At 50.0% G+C, this 13,844-nt stretch overlaps 2 protein-coding genes across 6 annotated transcripts in view; one reads left to right on the plus strand and one right to left on the minus strand.

Annotated features, from left to right (window-relative positions):
• The window catches only part of RANBP10 (RAN binding protein 10), an 82,775-nt gene extending 71,999 nt beyond the window's left edge, over positions 1–10,776 (minus strand). Inside the window, exons 1-2 of the mRNA XM_011996722.1 lie at positions 10,432–10,776; positions 9,532–9,643 (exon numbers count right to left, since the gene is read on the minus strand). Of these exons, the coding sequence (XP_011852112.1) occupies positions 9,532–9,643; positions 10,432–10,666 (347 nt within the window). The 5' untranslated portion in view covers positions 10,667–10,776. The remainder of the gene's footprint in view (positions 1–9,531; positions 9,644–10,431) is intronic.
• Positions 10,703–13,844, plus strand: part of TSNAXIP1 (translin-associated factor X interacting protein 1) — a 25,565-nt gene continuing 22,423 nt past the window's right edge. For 4 of the 5 annotated variants that reach the window (XM_011996717.1, XM_011996718.1, XM_011996720.1 and 1 more), the window contains exon 1: positions 10,703–11,324. In XM_011996717.1, the coding sequence (XP_011852107.1) occupies positions 11,278–11,324 (47 nt within the window). In that variant the 5' untranslated portion in view covers positions 10,703–11,277. Of the gene's footprint in view, positions 11,525–13,844 lie in introns of all 5 variants that reach the window. The other variant, XM_011996719.1, reaches the window with a different exon arrangement.

Below are 13,844 nucleotides of genomic sequence, written 5' to 3' on the forward strand. Positions count from 1 at the left end.
CAAAAAAAAAGTTTTTTATAGGTAAAATAAAAATATTTTGATTTTTTTTTTTGAGATGGAGTCTCACTCTGTTGCCCAGGCTGGAGTGCAGTGGTACAGTCTTAGCTCACTGCAAACTCCACCTCTCGGGTTCAGGTGATTCTCCTGCCTCAGCCTCCCGAGTAGCTGGGATTACAGGCACCTGCCACCACACCCAGCTAATATTTTTTTACTTCTAGTAGAGATAGGGTTTCGCCATGTTGGCCAGGCTGGTTTCAAACTCCTGACCTTGTGATCCGCCCACCTCGGCCTCCCAAAGCACTGGGATTACAGGCGTGAGCCACCGCACCCGGCCTATTTTGATTTTTATAGAAGTAAATATAACTACTGACAAACTCCTGGTGCAAGTTGTTATTAAAACAGAGCATTCCATTTTTTTTAAAAGTCCATGCCAATTTCAGATACATGGCTTTATAAACTGGGTTAGAATCAGTTCTACTCAGTAATCCAACCCCTCTGTTTCTTTCCTCTTGGTTCAGCTCTGCCTTGGGACTCTCCTTTAGAAGAAATAAGCTGAGCCCTCAGACCATCTGGGCCTCTATCCACTTCTTATCTTCCAACCGCCTCCATGCTGAGGGTTGGTAGATTTCATCTCATGATGAAACTCTGACCAGTAAATTATAGCTGCCTGGTGTGCTGTGCATTGAGAAAAATTCTGGGCTCTGTCTGGACAAGAACAAGCGCTACTATCAATCAGCAATGTTGGTCATAGAAGCTGAGGGTATTGTGGGGTATTGGAGCCTTCACACTTGCCATCCCTGACCTAAACTAAACCCCCCTGAAACCCCAAGCATCTCTAAGTCCAAAAGTTAAGAGAGAAGAAATGGCATAAGAGGGGTGCCAAGGGCTTCCCCAGTCCCTCCCCAACTTTCCTACATAGTACAGAACATCTTGTCCTGGCCCCTTCATGACAGAAGGGCTGGGCTCTGTTCCACCACCAAGTCACAACACCAATGATCCCAGAATTACAAAGACATTTTATACGGATTTTGAATAGAATTTCTGGAGAGGCAGAGGAACATCTTTGCATTTAGACATAATTACCCATCCCTCTTCCGCTGATGAGTCCCTTCTTTCCTACTTGACCCGACCACACAGACCCACTCTGGGGCCCTTTATTCCTTCCCAATGGTCCCATAATAGGAATGGCACACGGTGCCTGCCACATGGGGCTGCTAGGTTCATCCTCCTGTGCTCTGGCCTGATGAGCTCCTGCTTCTCTTCTAACAAGGAATCTCCCTTACATGGTGACCCATACAGGGAAAAGACCAGAAGTTCCAGAGAACAAAAACATCAGAGGCAGAAAAGAAGGAGGTGAAGTGAATTCTAGGAATTTCTCTAAAAGCTAATCCTTGACCAAGGAAGGCCCCAGCTATAAAGAAGGCAACAACGCTCCCCAGCTCGCAGTTGGAGTCTGGGTAGCAACACACAGTGAGGAGGGAGGCCCTACCAGAAAAGTGGCCACAGGCCAGGCGTGGTGGTGACTCATGCCTGTAATCTCAGTACTTTGGGAGGCTGAGGCAGGAGGATTGATTGAGCCCAGGAGTTCCAGACCAGCCTAGGAAATACAGCGAGACCCTATCTCTACAAAAAATTTAAAAATTAGCCCGGGCTGGGGATGGTGGCTCACACCTGTAATCCCAGCACTTTGGGAGGCTGATATGGGCAGATCACTTGACGTTAGGAGTTCAAAACCAGCCTGGCCAACATGGCAAAACCTCATCTCTACTAAAAATACCAAAATTAGCCAGGTGTCATGGCACATGCCTGTAATTCCAGCTACTCAGGAGGCTGAGGCATGAGAATCATTTGAACCCTGGAGACGGAGGTTGCAGTGAGCCGAGATCACTCCACTGAACTCCAGCCTGGGTGACACAGTGATACTCTGTCTCAAAAAATAAATTAAACAAATAAAATAAAAATTAGCCAGGCATGGTGGCATGTACCTGCAGTCCCAGGTATTCAGGAGGCTGAGGCAGGAAGACTGCTTGAACCCAGGAGGTCGAGGCTGCAGTGAGCCATGATTGTGCCACTGCACTCCAGCCTGAGTGACACAGCGAGACTCTCCCTATCTCAAAAAAAAAAAAAAAAAGAGCAAAGAACAGTGGCCACTATCGAGACTCCAGCTTTCTTACCCCGTGTTCCAGAACCCAAACATCTTACCCTGTGTTCCAGAACCCAAACATTCCATGTCTCCACAAATAGCACAACTGGTGTTACCTGAGTAGAAGAGCAGCCCAAAGCTCAGCATCTGCCTATAAGGCCATCAACTCCAGAGGGGCAGTCAGGGAAAACAGGGCACAACCACGGCCTGTACCTGCCTTGGGCAAGGACAGCACCTTCTTCTCAGGGTGGGCAGGACAAGGCCTTCCCCAGATGACATATGAGCACCAAAGTTCTCAACAGCACTGCACAATGCATGTAGGCTGGAACTTGGTGAGGAGACCCAGAGTGAGGAGCCAGCCACAGCTGTCTCTCAGCTGGAAGGGCCTAAGCTTAGATGGCCCTCCAGACCAGGAATGTGGCAGGGGAGATCTTAATCAAGGTAACTTAATTAACAGTGGCTCTCTAGGTCTCCATGGAAAATCACTTTGGCTGATTCTGACTCACAAGAGGAGATGCTTGGGTATAAAACATGCGACATTACTGTCTTTCAGATGGGAGTTGGCAAAACCAAAATACCAGAACTCTGGCACAAGCAGAGTCCTCTCACCTCCGAGAAGCCTCCTGGCTACCAGTCTTTCACACCCCATCCCTGCATCTCTCCATACAGAAGGGCCAGCCAAGAGAAAAAAAAGACAACCGCTATGAGAAAACCATGCTAGAGCCAAAGACCTCAAGTCACTGGCCCATCCTGGACAGAGCTCTTGGCCAGAGAAGCCTGGCTGAACCAGACTGGCAGAGTCTCTTCTTCTCTTCTTCACTCTCAAAAGCATGGGTAGATCCACAGCCCCCCACACTGCCACTGCCCTCAGGATAAAGCCCACGTTCCCCGGTCACAGCACACAAGGTATTTTCTTCTTTATCTTTGTGAGACAGAGTCTCACTCTGTCACCCAGGCTGGAGAGCAGTGGTGTGATCTCGGCTCACTGCAACCTCTACCTCCCAGGTTCGAGTGCTTCTCCTGCCTCAGCCTCCCAAGTAGCTGGGATTACAGGCACACACCACCACTATTATTAGCACCTGGCTAATTTTTGTATTTTTAGTAGAGATGGGGTTTTGCCATGTTGGCCAGGCTGTTCTCGAACTCCTGAACTCAAGTGATCCGCCCACCTCAATCTCCTAAAGTGCTGGGATTACAGGTATGAGCCATGGCACACACAAGGTATTTTCAGTCTGGCCCTGCTGACCTCATGCTCTGCACTCCATGTCATTTTATGCACTTTTTCTTCTGCCTGAATCATCTGCTTCTCACTTTGTTCACCTAGAACACTCTAACTCCTCTTTCCAGAGCCCACATCATCACCTCTTCTATGATTCTATGATGTTTTCCTCAAACTCTGAGGTACAGTCCATCCTCCAGGCCACCCTTGGATATGGCACACACTGTGGACTGACCCTTCGACACCACCTGTGGGGCCTCATGCCTGTGCTCCTGGGGCCCAGGCTGGGACAAAACAATGGGTACGGCCAGGCGTGGTGGCTCACGCCTGTAATCCCAGCACTTTGGGAGGCCGAGGCGGGCAGATCACGAGGTCAGGAGATCGAGACCACGGTAAAACCCCGTCTCTACTAAAAATACAAAAAAATTAGCCGGGTGTGTTGGCAGGCGCCTGTAGTCCCAGCTACTCAGGAGGCTGAGGCAGGAGAACAGCGTGAACCCGGGAGGCGGAGCTTGCAGTGAGCTGAGATCGCAACACTGCACTCCAGCCCACGCGACAGAGCAAGACTCCGTCTCAAAAAAAAAAAAAAAAAAAATGGGTACAGCCAGGCGTGGTGGCTCACGCCTGTAATCCCAGCACTTTGGGAGGCCGAGGAGGGCAGATCATGAGGTCGAGAGATCGAGACCATCCTGGCCAACATGGTGAAACACCATCTCTACTAAAAATACAAAAATTAGCTGGGTGTGGTGGTGCACGCCTGTAGTCCCAGCTATTCGGGAGGCTGAGGCAGGAGAATTGCTTGAACCCAGGAGGCAGAGGTTTGCAGTGAGCCAAGATTGTGCCACTACACTCCAACCTGGCAACAGAGCGAGACTCCGTCTCAAAACAGCAACAACAACAACAACAAAAACAATGGGTGCTGTGCCCTGGTGTCTGGAATGAATGAGTAAGTGCACTGCTGCCTGGCCAAAGGAAGTCAGCTGCAGGAGCAAGGGAAGGCTGGCTGGCTGTGGTCAGAGACCCCTGCTCTGGGCCTGGGCCTGGACACTAGCTACAGAGGAGAATGCCCCCACCTCTCCATGCCATCCAGTGCTCTAGCCCAGGCCTACTACTCTTGGGTAAAGCAACCATCACATGTCAGGAGGCCTCCGCCACTGGGATGATGTTACAGTCTATTTTGAGGGTCACACTGGAGCATCTGTCGGCCTAGCCAGCCACACCCTCCATGTGTCATCACTAAGAGCCAGGGACACCCACAGGTCCATGAACTCTGTCTGTGGACGTTGCTCCTCCCCAGGGACTCTCAGCTTCAGGCCCTCCTTCGCTTCCTAGAAAGACAGACCTGGATGCCCCTTATCTCCTGGCACCACTGGCAGTGCTCTGATGTCTCCTCACCCCACCAGACCCGCTCCCCGAATTCACAGCTCTGGTGACTCAGCAAAATGCAGCTGAAGCATATCAGTCTGTGCCAAGCTCTTAGTTCTAACACAATCCCTCCTTCTCCACAGTGCTCTCCTATACTTGAGGAGTACCCAGAAAGCCTAGCACCCAGACGTCAAGCTAGTTACCCATTAGACTCATAGGTCTAACAGGTCTCGCCTGCTGGGGAACTCCTACTCATCCCTCGCAACTGTTCCCAGGCTCTGCCTCCTCTTGCAGACTTTCAGTCCACTCTCTACTGAATGGGCCACAGGCTTCCTGAGGACAAAGCTGATCTGTGCTGGCTTTACCTCTGTTCTCCCTACACCTAGTATAGGACCTAGCACATAGTAGGTATATATAAATATTCTGTGAAACCTTGACATGAAACTTTCCTTATTAGGCTAGCTTAGTGTGTTCTTCTCCAAAAGATATTGTCAAAAAAAGGACGTTCTGGAGAACAATGACACTAACAACTGGGTTTATAAATACCTTTTACAAAGGAAGCGTACTCAAATCTACAGAACAGCAAGTTTACAGATTAAATGGAACAGTAAGTTGATCAAGCCTGGCCCACAGCATGTCACAATTCTCTGGCCCCACAAAGCACCATGTACCTTTCAGCTCTGTCCCCTAACATTGCAATCTGGTAGGAATCCAACAGAACATTCCTTCACTCTACCCAGGGAAGGAAGGCAATAGCTACAATGGAGAAAGGCAGCAGCAGCATGAACACGTGTGCCTAGGATCAGGCGAGGACATCTGATTCAGGCTACTCCACTGCACACCCTAAGCCCTGCAGCCAGGGTAGGACACCAAACATCCCAGGGACTCAGGGCTCACTCACAAAACAGGAATGTACATGATCATCTGCTCTAGCCACTTGCCAGAGATGCTGTGAGGATCAAACTAGGTAACACAGGAAAGCCAGACAACCAGTTAATGCTTGGGTCATGGACTAAACCAGGATCAAAAACACACCTCCAAAATCCATGGGACGCTGGCCATGGTGGCTCATGCCTGCAATCCCAGTGCTTTGGATCACTTTGAGGCAGGAGGATCACCTGAGGCTAGGAGTTGGAGACCAGCCTGGACAACACAGCAAGATCCCATCTCTACAAAACAGTTTAAAAAAAAATTTATATATCAACCAGGCACGGTGGCTCATGCCTGTAATCCCAGCACTTTGGGAGGCTGAGGTGGAAGAAACACTTGAGCCCAGGAATTCAAGACCAGCCTAGGAAACATTGTGAGACCCCATCTCTACAAAAATAAGAAAAGGAGTCAAGCATGATGGTACACGCCTATAGTCCCAGCTACTCAGGAAGCTGAGGCGGGAGGATTGACTGAGCCCAGGAAGTTGAGGCGGCAGTGAGCTGTGATGCTATTGCACTCCAGCCTAAGCAACAGAGCGAGACCCTGTCTCAAAAAAAAAAAAAAAAACAAAAAAAAACTACAGAAAAAGGGAAATGAGCCAGTTGATGTCTGCCTGCCCTGTGTAACTGCCTTTGGCCTCCTCAAAACCACACCTGGCCCATACTAACATGCGACTGCATCCCAGCCATGAGAAGGCTTTCGGGGATTCCGTAAAGAGACCATGAGGAGCTATTCATACTCTTGCCATCTGACAGTGGTCAACTGAAGCAGGCTACCACAGGCATACATGACCTGAGACCTTTCTAAAACTGATGTTTCCTTGCTGGGCATCGTGGCTCATGCCTGTAATCCTAGCACTTTGGGAGACTGATGCAGGCGAATCACTTGAGGTCAGGAGTTCGAAACCAGACTGGCCAACATGGCAAAACCCCATCTCTACTAAAAATACAAAACTTAGCCAGGCGTGGTAGCGTATGCCTATAATCCCAGCTACTCGGGAGGCTGAGGCATGAACCCAGAAAGTAGAGGTTGCAGTGAGCTGAGATTGAGTCACCGCACTCCAGCCTGGGTGATAAGGGAGACTGCCTGGCAAATAAATAAATAAATTAATTAACATCTGATGTTTCCAGATCAGCTCAACAGCTACGCTTACCACATGTGAAATGCTGGGAATAGATGCCCACCTTTCTTTAGACTTCCAGTCAACACCTATAGTTCACCAATCTAACATGACACAGGGCCCTTTCCAGCAAGATTGACTAAAACTGAAATGTTAAAAGCCAGTTGAAAGAATCCAGATCTCCAACATAACCAGACCTCATCTCTCAAAAAATACAAAAAGAAAAAAAGAATCCAGGTCTCTAAGTATAAACACTTTCCTTCTGAAGTTGGTCTCTGCTCTCTAGCTAGATAACTAATTCAGCTGTTATCTATGATAAAGACTAGGAGAAAACAATCCATTTTCTTCCCTACAAGTTTAAGAAGTGCACCTCAGTTTCTCTGGCAGTATGAGACTCTAGCACCACCATTTCAGTCAACATTATTTTTGAGGTGCTTGTTTAAAGGGGCTATTCTCATTCACACTAGTTCAAGCACGCTAAATACATGTGCTTCTATCAGATGGTGGAAGGGGAAAATAGGAGCTTTGAAGACCTCCTATAAATTTAACTTTCCTATCTGTAAATACACTAGATGGGGATAAAAATGAAAGACAGCCAGGTATGGTAGCTCACGCCTATAGTCCCAGCAGTTTGAGACACCAAGGTGGGAGGATCACTCGAGCCCAGGAGTTTGAGACCAGCCTGGGCAACACAGGAAGACCTCATCTCTACAAATAATTTTTAAAAGTAGGCTGGGTGCACTGGCCCACACCTGTAATCCCAGCACTTTGGGAGGCCGAGGCAGGTGGATAACCTGAGGTCAGGAGTTTGAGACCAGCCTGACCAACAGGGAGAAACCCCATCTCTACTAAAAATACAAAATTAGCCAGGCATGGTGGCACATGCCTGTAAGCCCAGCTACTCAGGAGGCTGAGGCAGGAGAATCACTTGAACCCAGGAGGCACCATTGCACTCCAGCCTGGGCAACAGGAGTGAAACTCCGTCTCAAAAAAAAAAAAAAAAAAAAAAATTAGCTAGGTGTGGTGGCATGCACCTGTACTCCCAGCTACTCAGGAGGCTGAGGTGGGAGGATAACTTGAGCCCAGAAGGTCGAAGCTGCAGTGAGCTGTGATCTTGCCACTGCACTCCAGCCTGGGAGACACAGCAACACCCCATCTCGTTTAAAAAAAAAAAAAAGAGAGAGAGAAAGATGCAGTAGCTTCCCATGATCAGAATTTCAGAGGCACAGAATTCTGGAGTTCAGGCAGCTTAGATGCTGGCCTGGATCCCCACAGTGTAGATCAGGAGACTGAAGCTCCAACATCCACCCAAGACCACAGAGACCTCACAGGCAGAGAAGTTACATCACTGAGGAAGTAGACGAGGCTCTGACTCTGGCAGTGTTGCCCCCAGCTTAGTCCCTTGGTCAAGCATTTTGCATGTACCACAAAGCGGACAGTCCCTAGGGGAAAGAAGTTCTCAATGTCTGAGAACACACTCTCAGCGTTGGCATGGTCACCAGAGGGGGTGGCAAACTTCAGACACCAAACCTAAAGTCTGATGAGGAAAGCCTTTCTAAGATAGCTGCAGTCATGTTATTTCATAACTTAAACACCTGCTTCGTCACAATCACTAGGAAAAAAAGGGAGACTGGGAGAAAGAAGAAAAAGAAAAAGAAAAATTAAGTATCTCCCTTATGATTTCCTGTGTCTGCTTGGATCATCTTAAAATAGGGAGTCTCCCTAATGCTGACTTTTTTTTGTTTGGTTTTGGGACGGAGTCTCGCTCTGTTGCCCAGGCTGGAGTGCAGTGGCATAATCTCAGCTCACTACAACCTCCGCCTCCCGTGTTCAAGTGATTCTCATGCCTCAGCCTCCGAAGTAGATGGGATTACAGGTGCACGCCACCACACCCAGCTAATTTTTGAATTTTTGTAGAGATGGGATTTTACCATGTTGGCCAGGCTGGTCTTGAACTCCTGATCTGAAGTGATCTGCCCGCCTCGGCCTTCCAAAGTGCTGGGATTACAGGTATGCCAGCTAATTTTTTTGTATTTTTAGTAGAGACAGGGTTTCACCATGTTTTCCAGGCTGGTCTCCAACTCCTGACCTCAGATGATCTGCCCATCTTAGCCTCCCAAAGTGCTGCGATTACAGGCGTGAGCCACCGCGCCGGGCTCCTAAAGCTGACTTTAATGAGGACCTTCCTAAAGCTGATCCAACTAGTAGTGTTCAAGTCCTTGGACTGAAAAACAAGTTTATGAGCAGCAAGGTCACCTGATTCAGACCATGTGTATGCTGTTTACACTGAGATGACAGGTCAGTGGCCACAGCAGCTTTCATGAATGCTGCAAAGACTCTACAATCTCTTTGAAGGCTACCAGGGCCTCTACATGACTAAATGCCATAAAAAAGAACCTCATGAATACAGTAAGAATGTGAAAGGAAGGAAGTCACGAAAACACCACATGCTTATGAGGGAAACTCCATTTTGGACACTAAATTTTTAAAGTAAACTTGTTACTTGTTTGCCTAACCTTCTAGGTATCAAATTACATCATCACTAAAAAGAATCCCCTGCTTTACCCCCAACACACCCACTGGCCATCAAGATCTGCTGCTTCGACCAGACTGTGCTCACAGTCAGGAAACAGTGGCAGCCCAGACCCATGCGGCTCACCAGCTCACATCAGCAAGTGCCAGCCAAGGGACCTGAACTCTGACCACAGGGATCAGCTCTTGTTCAGGGAAAGAGGGTGGTCATAAACGGCTTACCCATCTCTTCCTTTGCTGACAATCTTCACTTCAAAGTAATAAATGCCACAGGCAGCAGGTATGGGGTGGGTGGCACGCACCGAGGCCGCATCTTTGTGATTTTTGCCATGACCTAACAGGGGAGGGCAAGGAAAAAATTCAGCAGAAGGAAATGCAAATGGAAGCCTCATTTTTCTCTGCAACTCCTCCATGGCAACTCCACTCCTCTGTGGCCAAAGGAAGCGCTTACACAGTCCAAGGAATCATTAGACAACTGAGTAAACACTTAAACCTTCCACCTGTGCCTCACCTCCTCCTGAAAACAGCAGTCCTGCCTGAGACACTGCCCATACAAACAAAACAAGGGTACAGGCAATGTGAGAGATACCCACAAGGGTACAGGCAACGTGAGAGATACCCAAGTGCTGCTGGCAGCCTCTCTAGAATCCACGCAGCCCACCTAGGAGGCCAGTGGAAGAAGGAGGCCGACCTGTAAGACACCCCCCAAACTCTACCACGGAACCCCAGGCCCAGTCTAGGTGCCTAGCAGGTGGGCAAGCCCATGAGTCTCAGGCTAATGTAATGGTAGGGATGTGACCATCCCTTTCGTCTAAGCAGTGGCGAAGGGTCCCGCTGGAGTTGGAGCCTGCCTAGGACAAGCAGGGAGGTCCTGGAGTGGAAGGTCCGGCCCAGCACTGGGTTTGGACACCTGTTGCGGCTCTCTTGACTGCAGGTGTCTCGGGACCGAGAACAGTCAACCCTCGGCCTGGTCAGCCTCACCACCCTGGACATCCTGAAAGGGCCAAGGCCTAACTTGGAGCACCTAGGCAGGCAAAGGGAGGTGATGGGGCGGGGGCCTGGCCGCAGAGCCACCCCACGGACGCTCTAGCCTTGATTCCCCGCAGTCTGACGGGCCGATACCTTTGTAGTGGACGCGGAGGTTGCCCTGGGAGAGACCAATGTAGTTGTATTTGTCCTTGGGGCTCCAGGAGCGCGGCAGCGGAGTCTCTTGCTGGTTGACCGCGGGATACAAGCGCTGCAAGCGCCGGCTCAGCTCCTGCTCCCCGGGAGACGGCAGCCCGCCCCCAGCGCCCCCGCCGGAGGAGTCCCCAGCCTGCGGATTCCCAGCTCCCGGGTCTGCCGTCGCTGCCGCCATCTTGGAGGGAGCTGCTATTGTGTCACTGGGGGCGGGGAGGAGCGGGACCAGATCCGTCACGCTCAGCCAATGGCCCGTGAGCCTCCCTGGGCCGCAGGGAAACCGAGTCCGAGTCCGGCACCTCTCTTTGGACACTGACACCCCTTTGCCACATTTCGAACTCCATACCCCACAATGCAGAGCTCTCGAGAGGCGGAGCAACTCGGGCTGGTAGAGAATTCTGGGAGATGTAGTACAACCCTTCTCAGCTATAAGCCTATCCCATCGAGACTTCGGGACACCGAAAACTACAATTCCCGCCGGCAAAGCGGCTCCGGCCTCTCAGCCGACTTCTCTCCCCATGGCCTCTGTTCATCCCCCTGCCCCAGTTCTGGTACCTGGGGTCAAATCGGCTGTAGTGATTGACTCTCAGGGCACCCGATGCTGGGTCCCAGTCGGCCTTTGGTACTTTGTCCTGCTCCCAGCCTGCGGGCGCTAGGCTCGGGGGCGCGGCGCATCCCTGACTCCGCCCTCACCGCGGGGGCTTCTGGGGCCTGGTCGCCACGGCGACGGGCTGTACACTACCACAGTTTCCCAGGCCGCAGGTGCTGGTTGCCCGCCGCCCGTGGGTCATGGCCTGCCAGCAGTCGCGGTACCACAGCTTCTCGTCCGCGTCGAGGTAGGCGCTGGCCGGGATGAGGGCAGAGAGGAGGGCTGGAGTATTTCTAGAGAGGGAAATGGCACTTGATAGGACCTCTGCACCTCCTGCTGGCCTCTGACCATTGATCTAGGGCTCCAGCACCACAGAGTCAGTGGTTGCAGGAACGGTTAAAATCGGGCTGATTTAGCCCAGTGAAGACGGTACGTGCTAGCAAAAGGGCAAGCGTACTTTATCATTGCTAGTAACAACCAGCTTGTATTGAATGTACTATATGCCACATGCTTTATATACCACATTTTTAAACATTTTATTTTTGAGACAAGATCTCACTCAGTCGCCCAGGCTGGAGTGCAGTGGCACTACTACGGCTCACTGCAGCCTCGACCTCCCAGGCTCAAGCGATCCTCCTGCCTCAGCCTCCCGAGTAGCTGGGACTACAGGCATGCGCCACCACGCTCGGATAATTTGTGGGTGTTTCTTTGTTAGTTTGTTTTTTGTAGAGACGAGGTTTCACCAAGTTACCCAGGCTTGTTTTGAACTCCTAGACTCAAGCGACCCTCCCACTTTGACCTCTCAAACTGGGATTACAAGCGTGAACCCCCTGCACGCGGCCTACGTACCATATTTAATCCTCATAACAACTGTATAAAGTAGTAATATTACCATGTACAAGTAAAGAAATACTTTAGAAACCTGGTGAGATCATCCTTTGGGTAGCTTCTACCTGTACTCAGGTGTATAGCCTCTGGATACTGCAAAATATGACCAGCTCCATCAGCCTGGAAAGCCATATATATGGATTAAAACAAAAATTTTGGCTAAATCATTTTCTAGTTTTGGGACTTCAGAGAAGGCCCTTCAAGTTCCGGGCCTCAGCTTATATATCTCAAACATGGGAATGATACAGTCCACCCCACAAACATTGTTGGGAACATTTAGACAGAATATGTGAAGCTCTTACCACAGCTCTTGTATGTAAATAGGCACCCAGTAAGTGTTGAATGAATGTCGTGTCCCCTCTTCTACTCATTCCCAGTAGGGGAAAAAAAAAAAAAACAAAACACCACCCAATCCCAACTAAACTCTCAGCCTTCAGGGTCTGCTGCCTTGACAGTGAAAAGCCTACAAAAGTCCCTAAGAGGCCAGGCGCGGTGGCTCACGCCTATAATCCCAGCACTTTGGGAAGCCGAGGCAGGCAGATCATGAGGTCAGGAGATCGAGACCATCCTGGCTAACATGGTGAAATCCCATCTCTACTAAAAATACAAAAAATTAGCCGGGCGAGGTGGCGGGCGCCTGTAGTCCCAGCTACTCGGGAGGCTGAGGCAGGAGAATGGTGTGAACCCGGGAGGCAGAGCTTGCAGTGAGCCGAGATTGTGCCACTGCACTCCAGCCTGGGCAACAGAGTGAGACTCCATCTCAAAAAAAAAAAAAAGGTCCCTAAGAACAGGAAATGCCAATTTGATGATTTTTATCCAGAGTTAAAATTAGTCTACAAGAACCAGGCAGCAGGCTTGAGAAAGATAATTGTTGGGGCCAGGCACGGTGGCTCATGCCTAAAATCCCAGCACTTTGGGAAGCCGAGGCGGGTGTATCACCTGAGATCAGGAGTTTGAGACAAGCCTGGCCAACATGGCGAAACCCCGTCTCTACTAAAAATACAAAAATTAGCCAGGCGGTGGCTCATGCCTGTAATCCCAGCACTTTGGGAGGCCGAAGCAAGCGGATCACAAGGTCAGAAGATCAAGACCATCCTGGCTAACACAGTGACACTAAACGTTTCTACTAAAAATACAAAAAAAATTAGCTGGGCGCAGTGGCAGGTGCCTGTGGTCCCAGCTACTCAGGAGGCTGAGGCAGGAGAATGGCGTGAACCTGGGAGGCAGAGCTTGCAATGAGCCGAGCTCACACCACTGTACTCCAGCCTGGGCAACAGAGTGAGACTCCGTTTCAAAAAAACAGAAAAAATTAGCGGGGCATGATGGCAGACACCTGTAATCCCAGCTACTTGGGAGGCTGAGGCAGGAGAATCACTTGAACCAGGGAGGCAGAGGGCAGAGGTTGCAGTGAGCCGAGATCACGCCACTGCACTCTATCCTGGGTGACAGAGTGAGACTCTGTCTCAAAAAGAAAAAAGGGGGGGAGAGAGAGAGAGAGAGAGAGAGAATTGCTACCCAGCACAGGAATAATTTAGTAAACTTCCATTCTCTATGAAAAGGATATGAAGCAGACCCAGAAAGAGAATCCCCATCCATTTTAAGAAAGAAGCACAGGGCTTGTCATGGTGGCTCATGCCTGTAATCCCAACACTTTGGGAGGCCAAGGTGGGAGGATCACTTGAGGTAAGGAGTTCAAGACCAGCCTGGGAAACACTATAGTAAGACCCTGTCCCTACAAAAAAAAAAAAAAGTTTCAGCTACTCAGGAGGCCGAGGCAGGAGGATTACTTGAACCCAGGAGTTCGAGAGGGTGCAGTGAACTCTGATCACACTAGTGCCCTGTAGCCTGGGCAACAAGGCAAGACCCTATCTTTTTTTTT

The sequence above is a fragment of the Mandrillus leucophaeus genome, unplaced genomic scaffold (genome assembly GCF_000951045.1).
Source record: "Mandrillus leucophaeus isolate KB7577 unplaced genomic scaffold, Mleu.le_1.0 Scaffold522, whole genome shotgun sequence".
In the NCBI taxonomy this organism is placed as follows: domain Eukaryota; kingdom Metazoa; phylum Chordata; class Mammalia; order Primates; family Cercopithecidae; genus Mandrillus; species Mandrillus leucophaeus.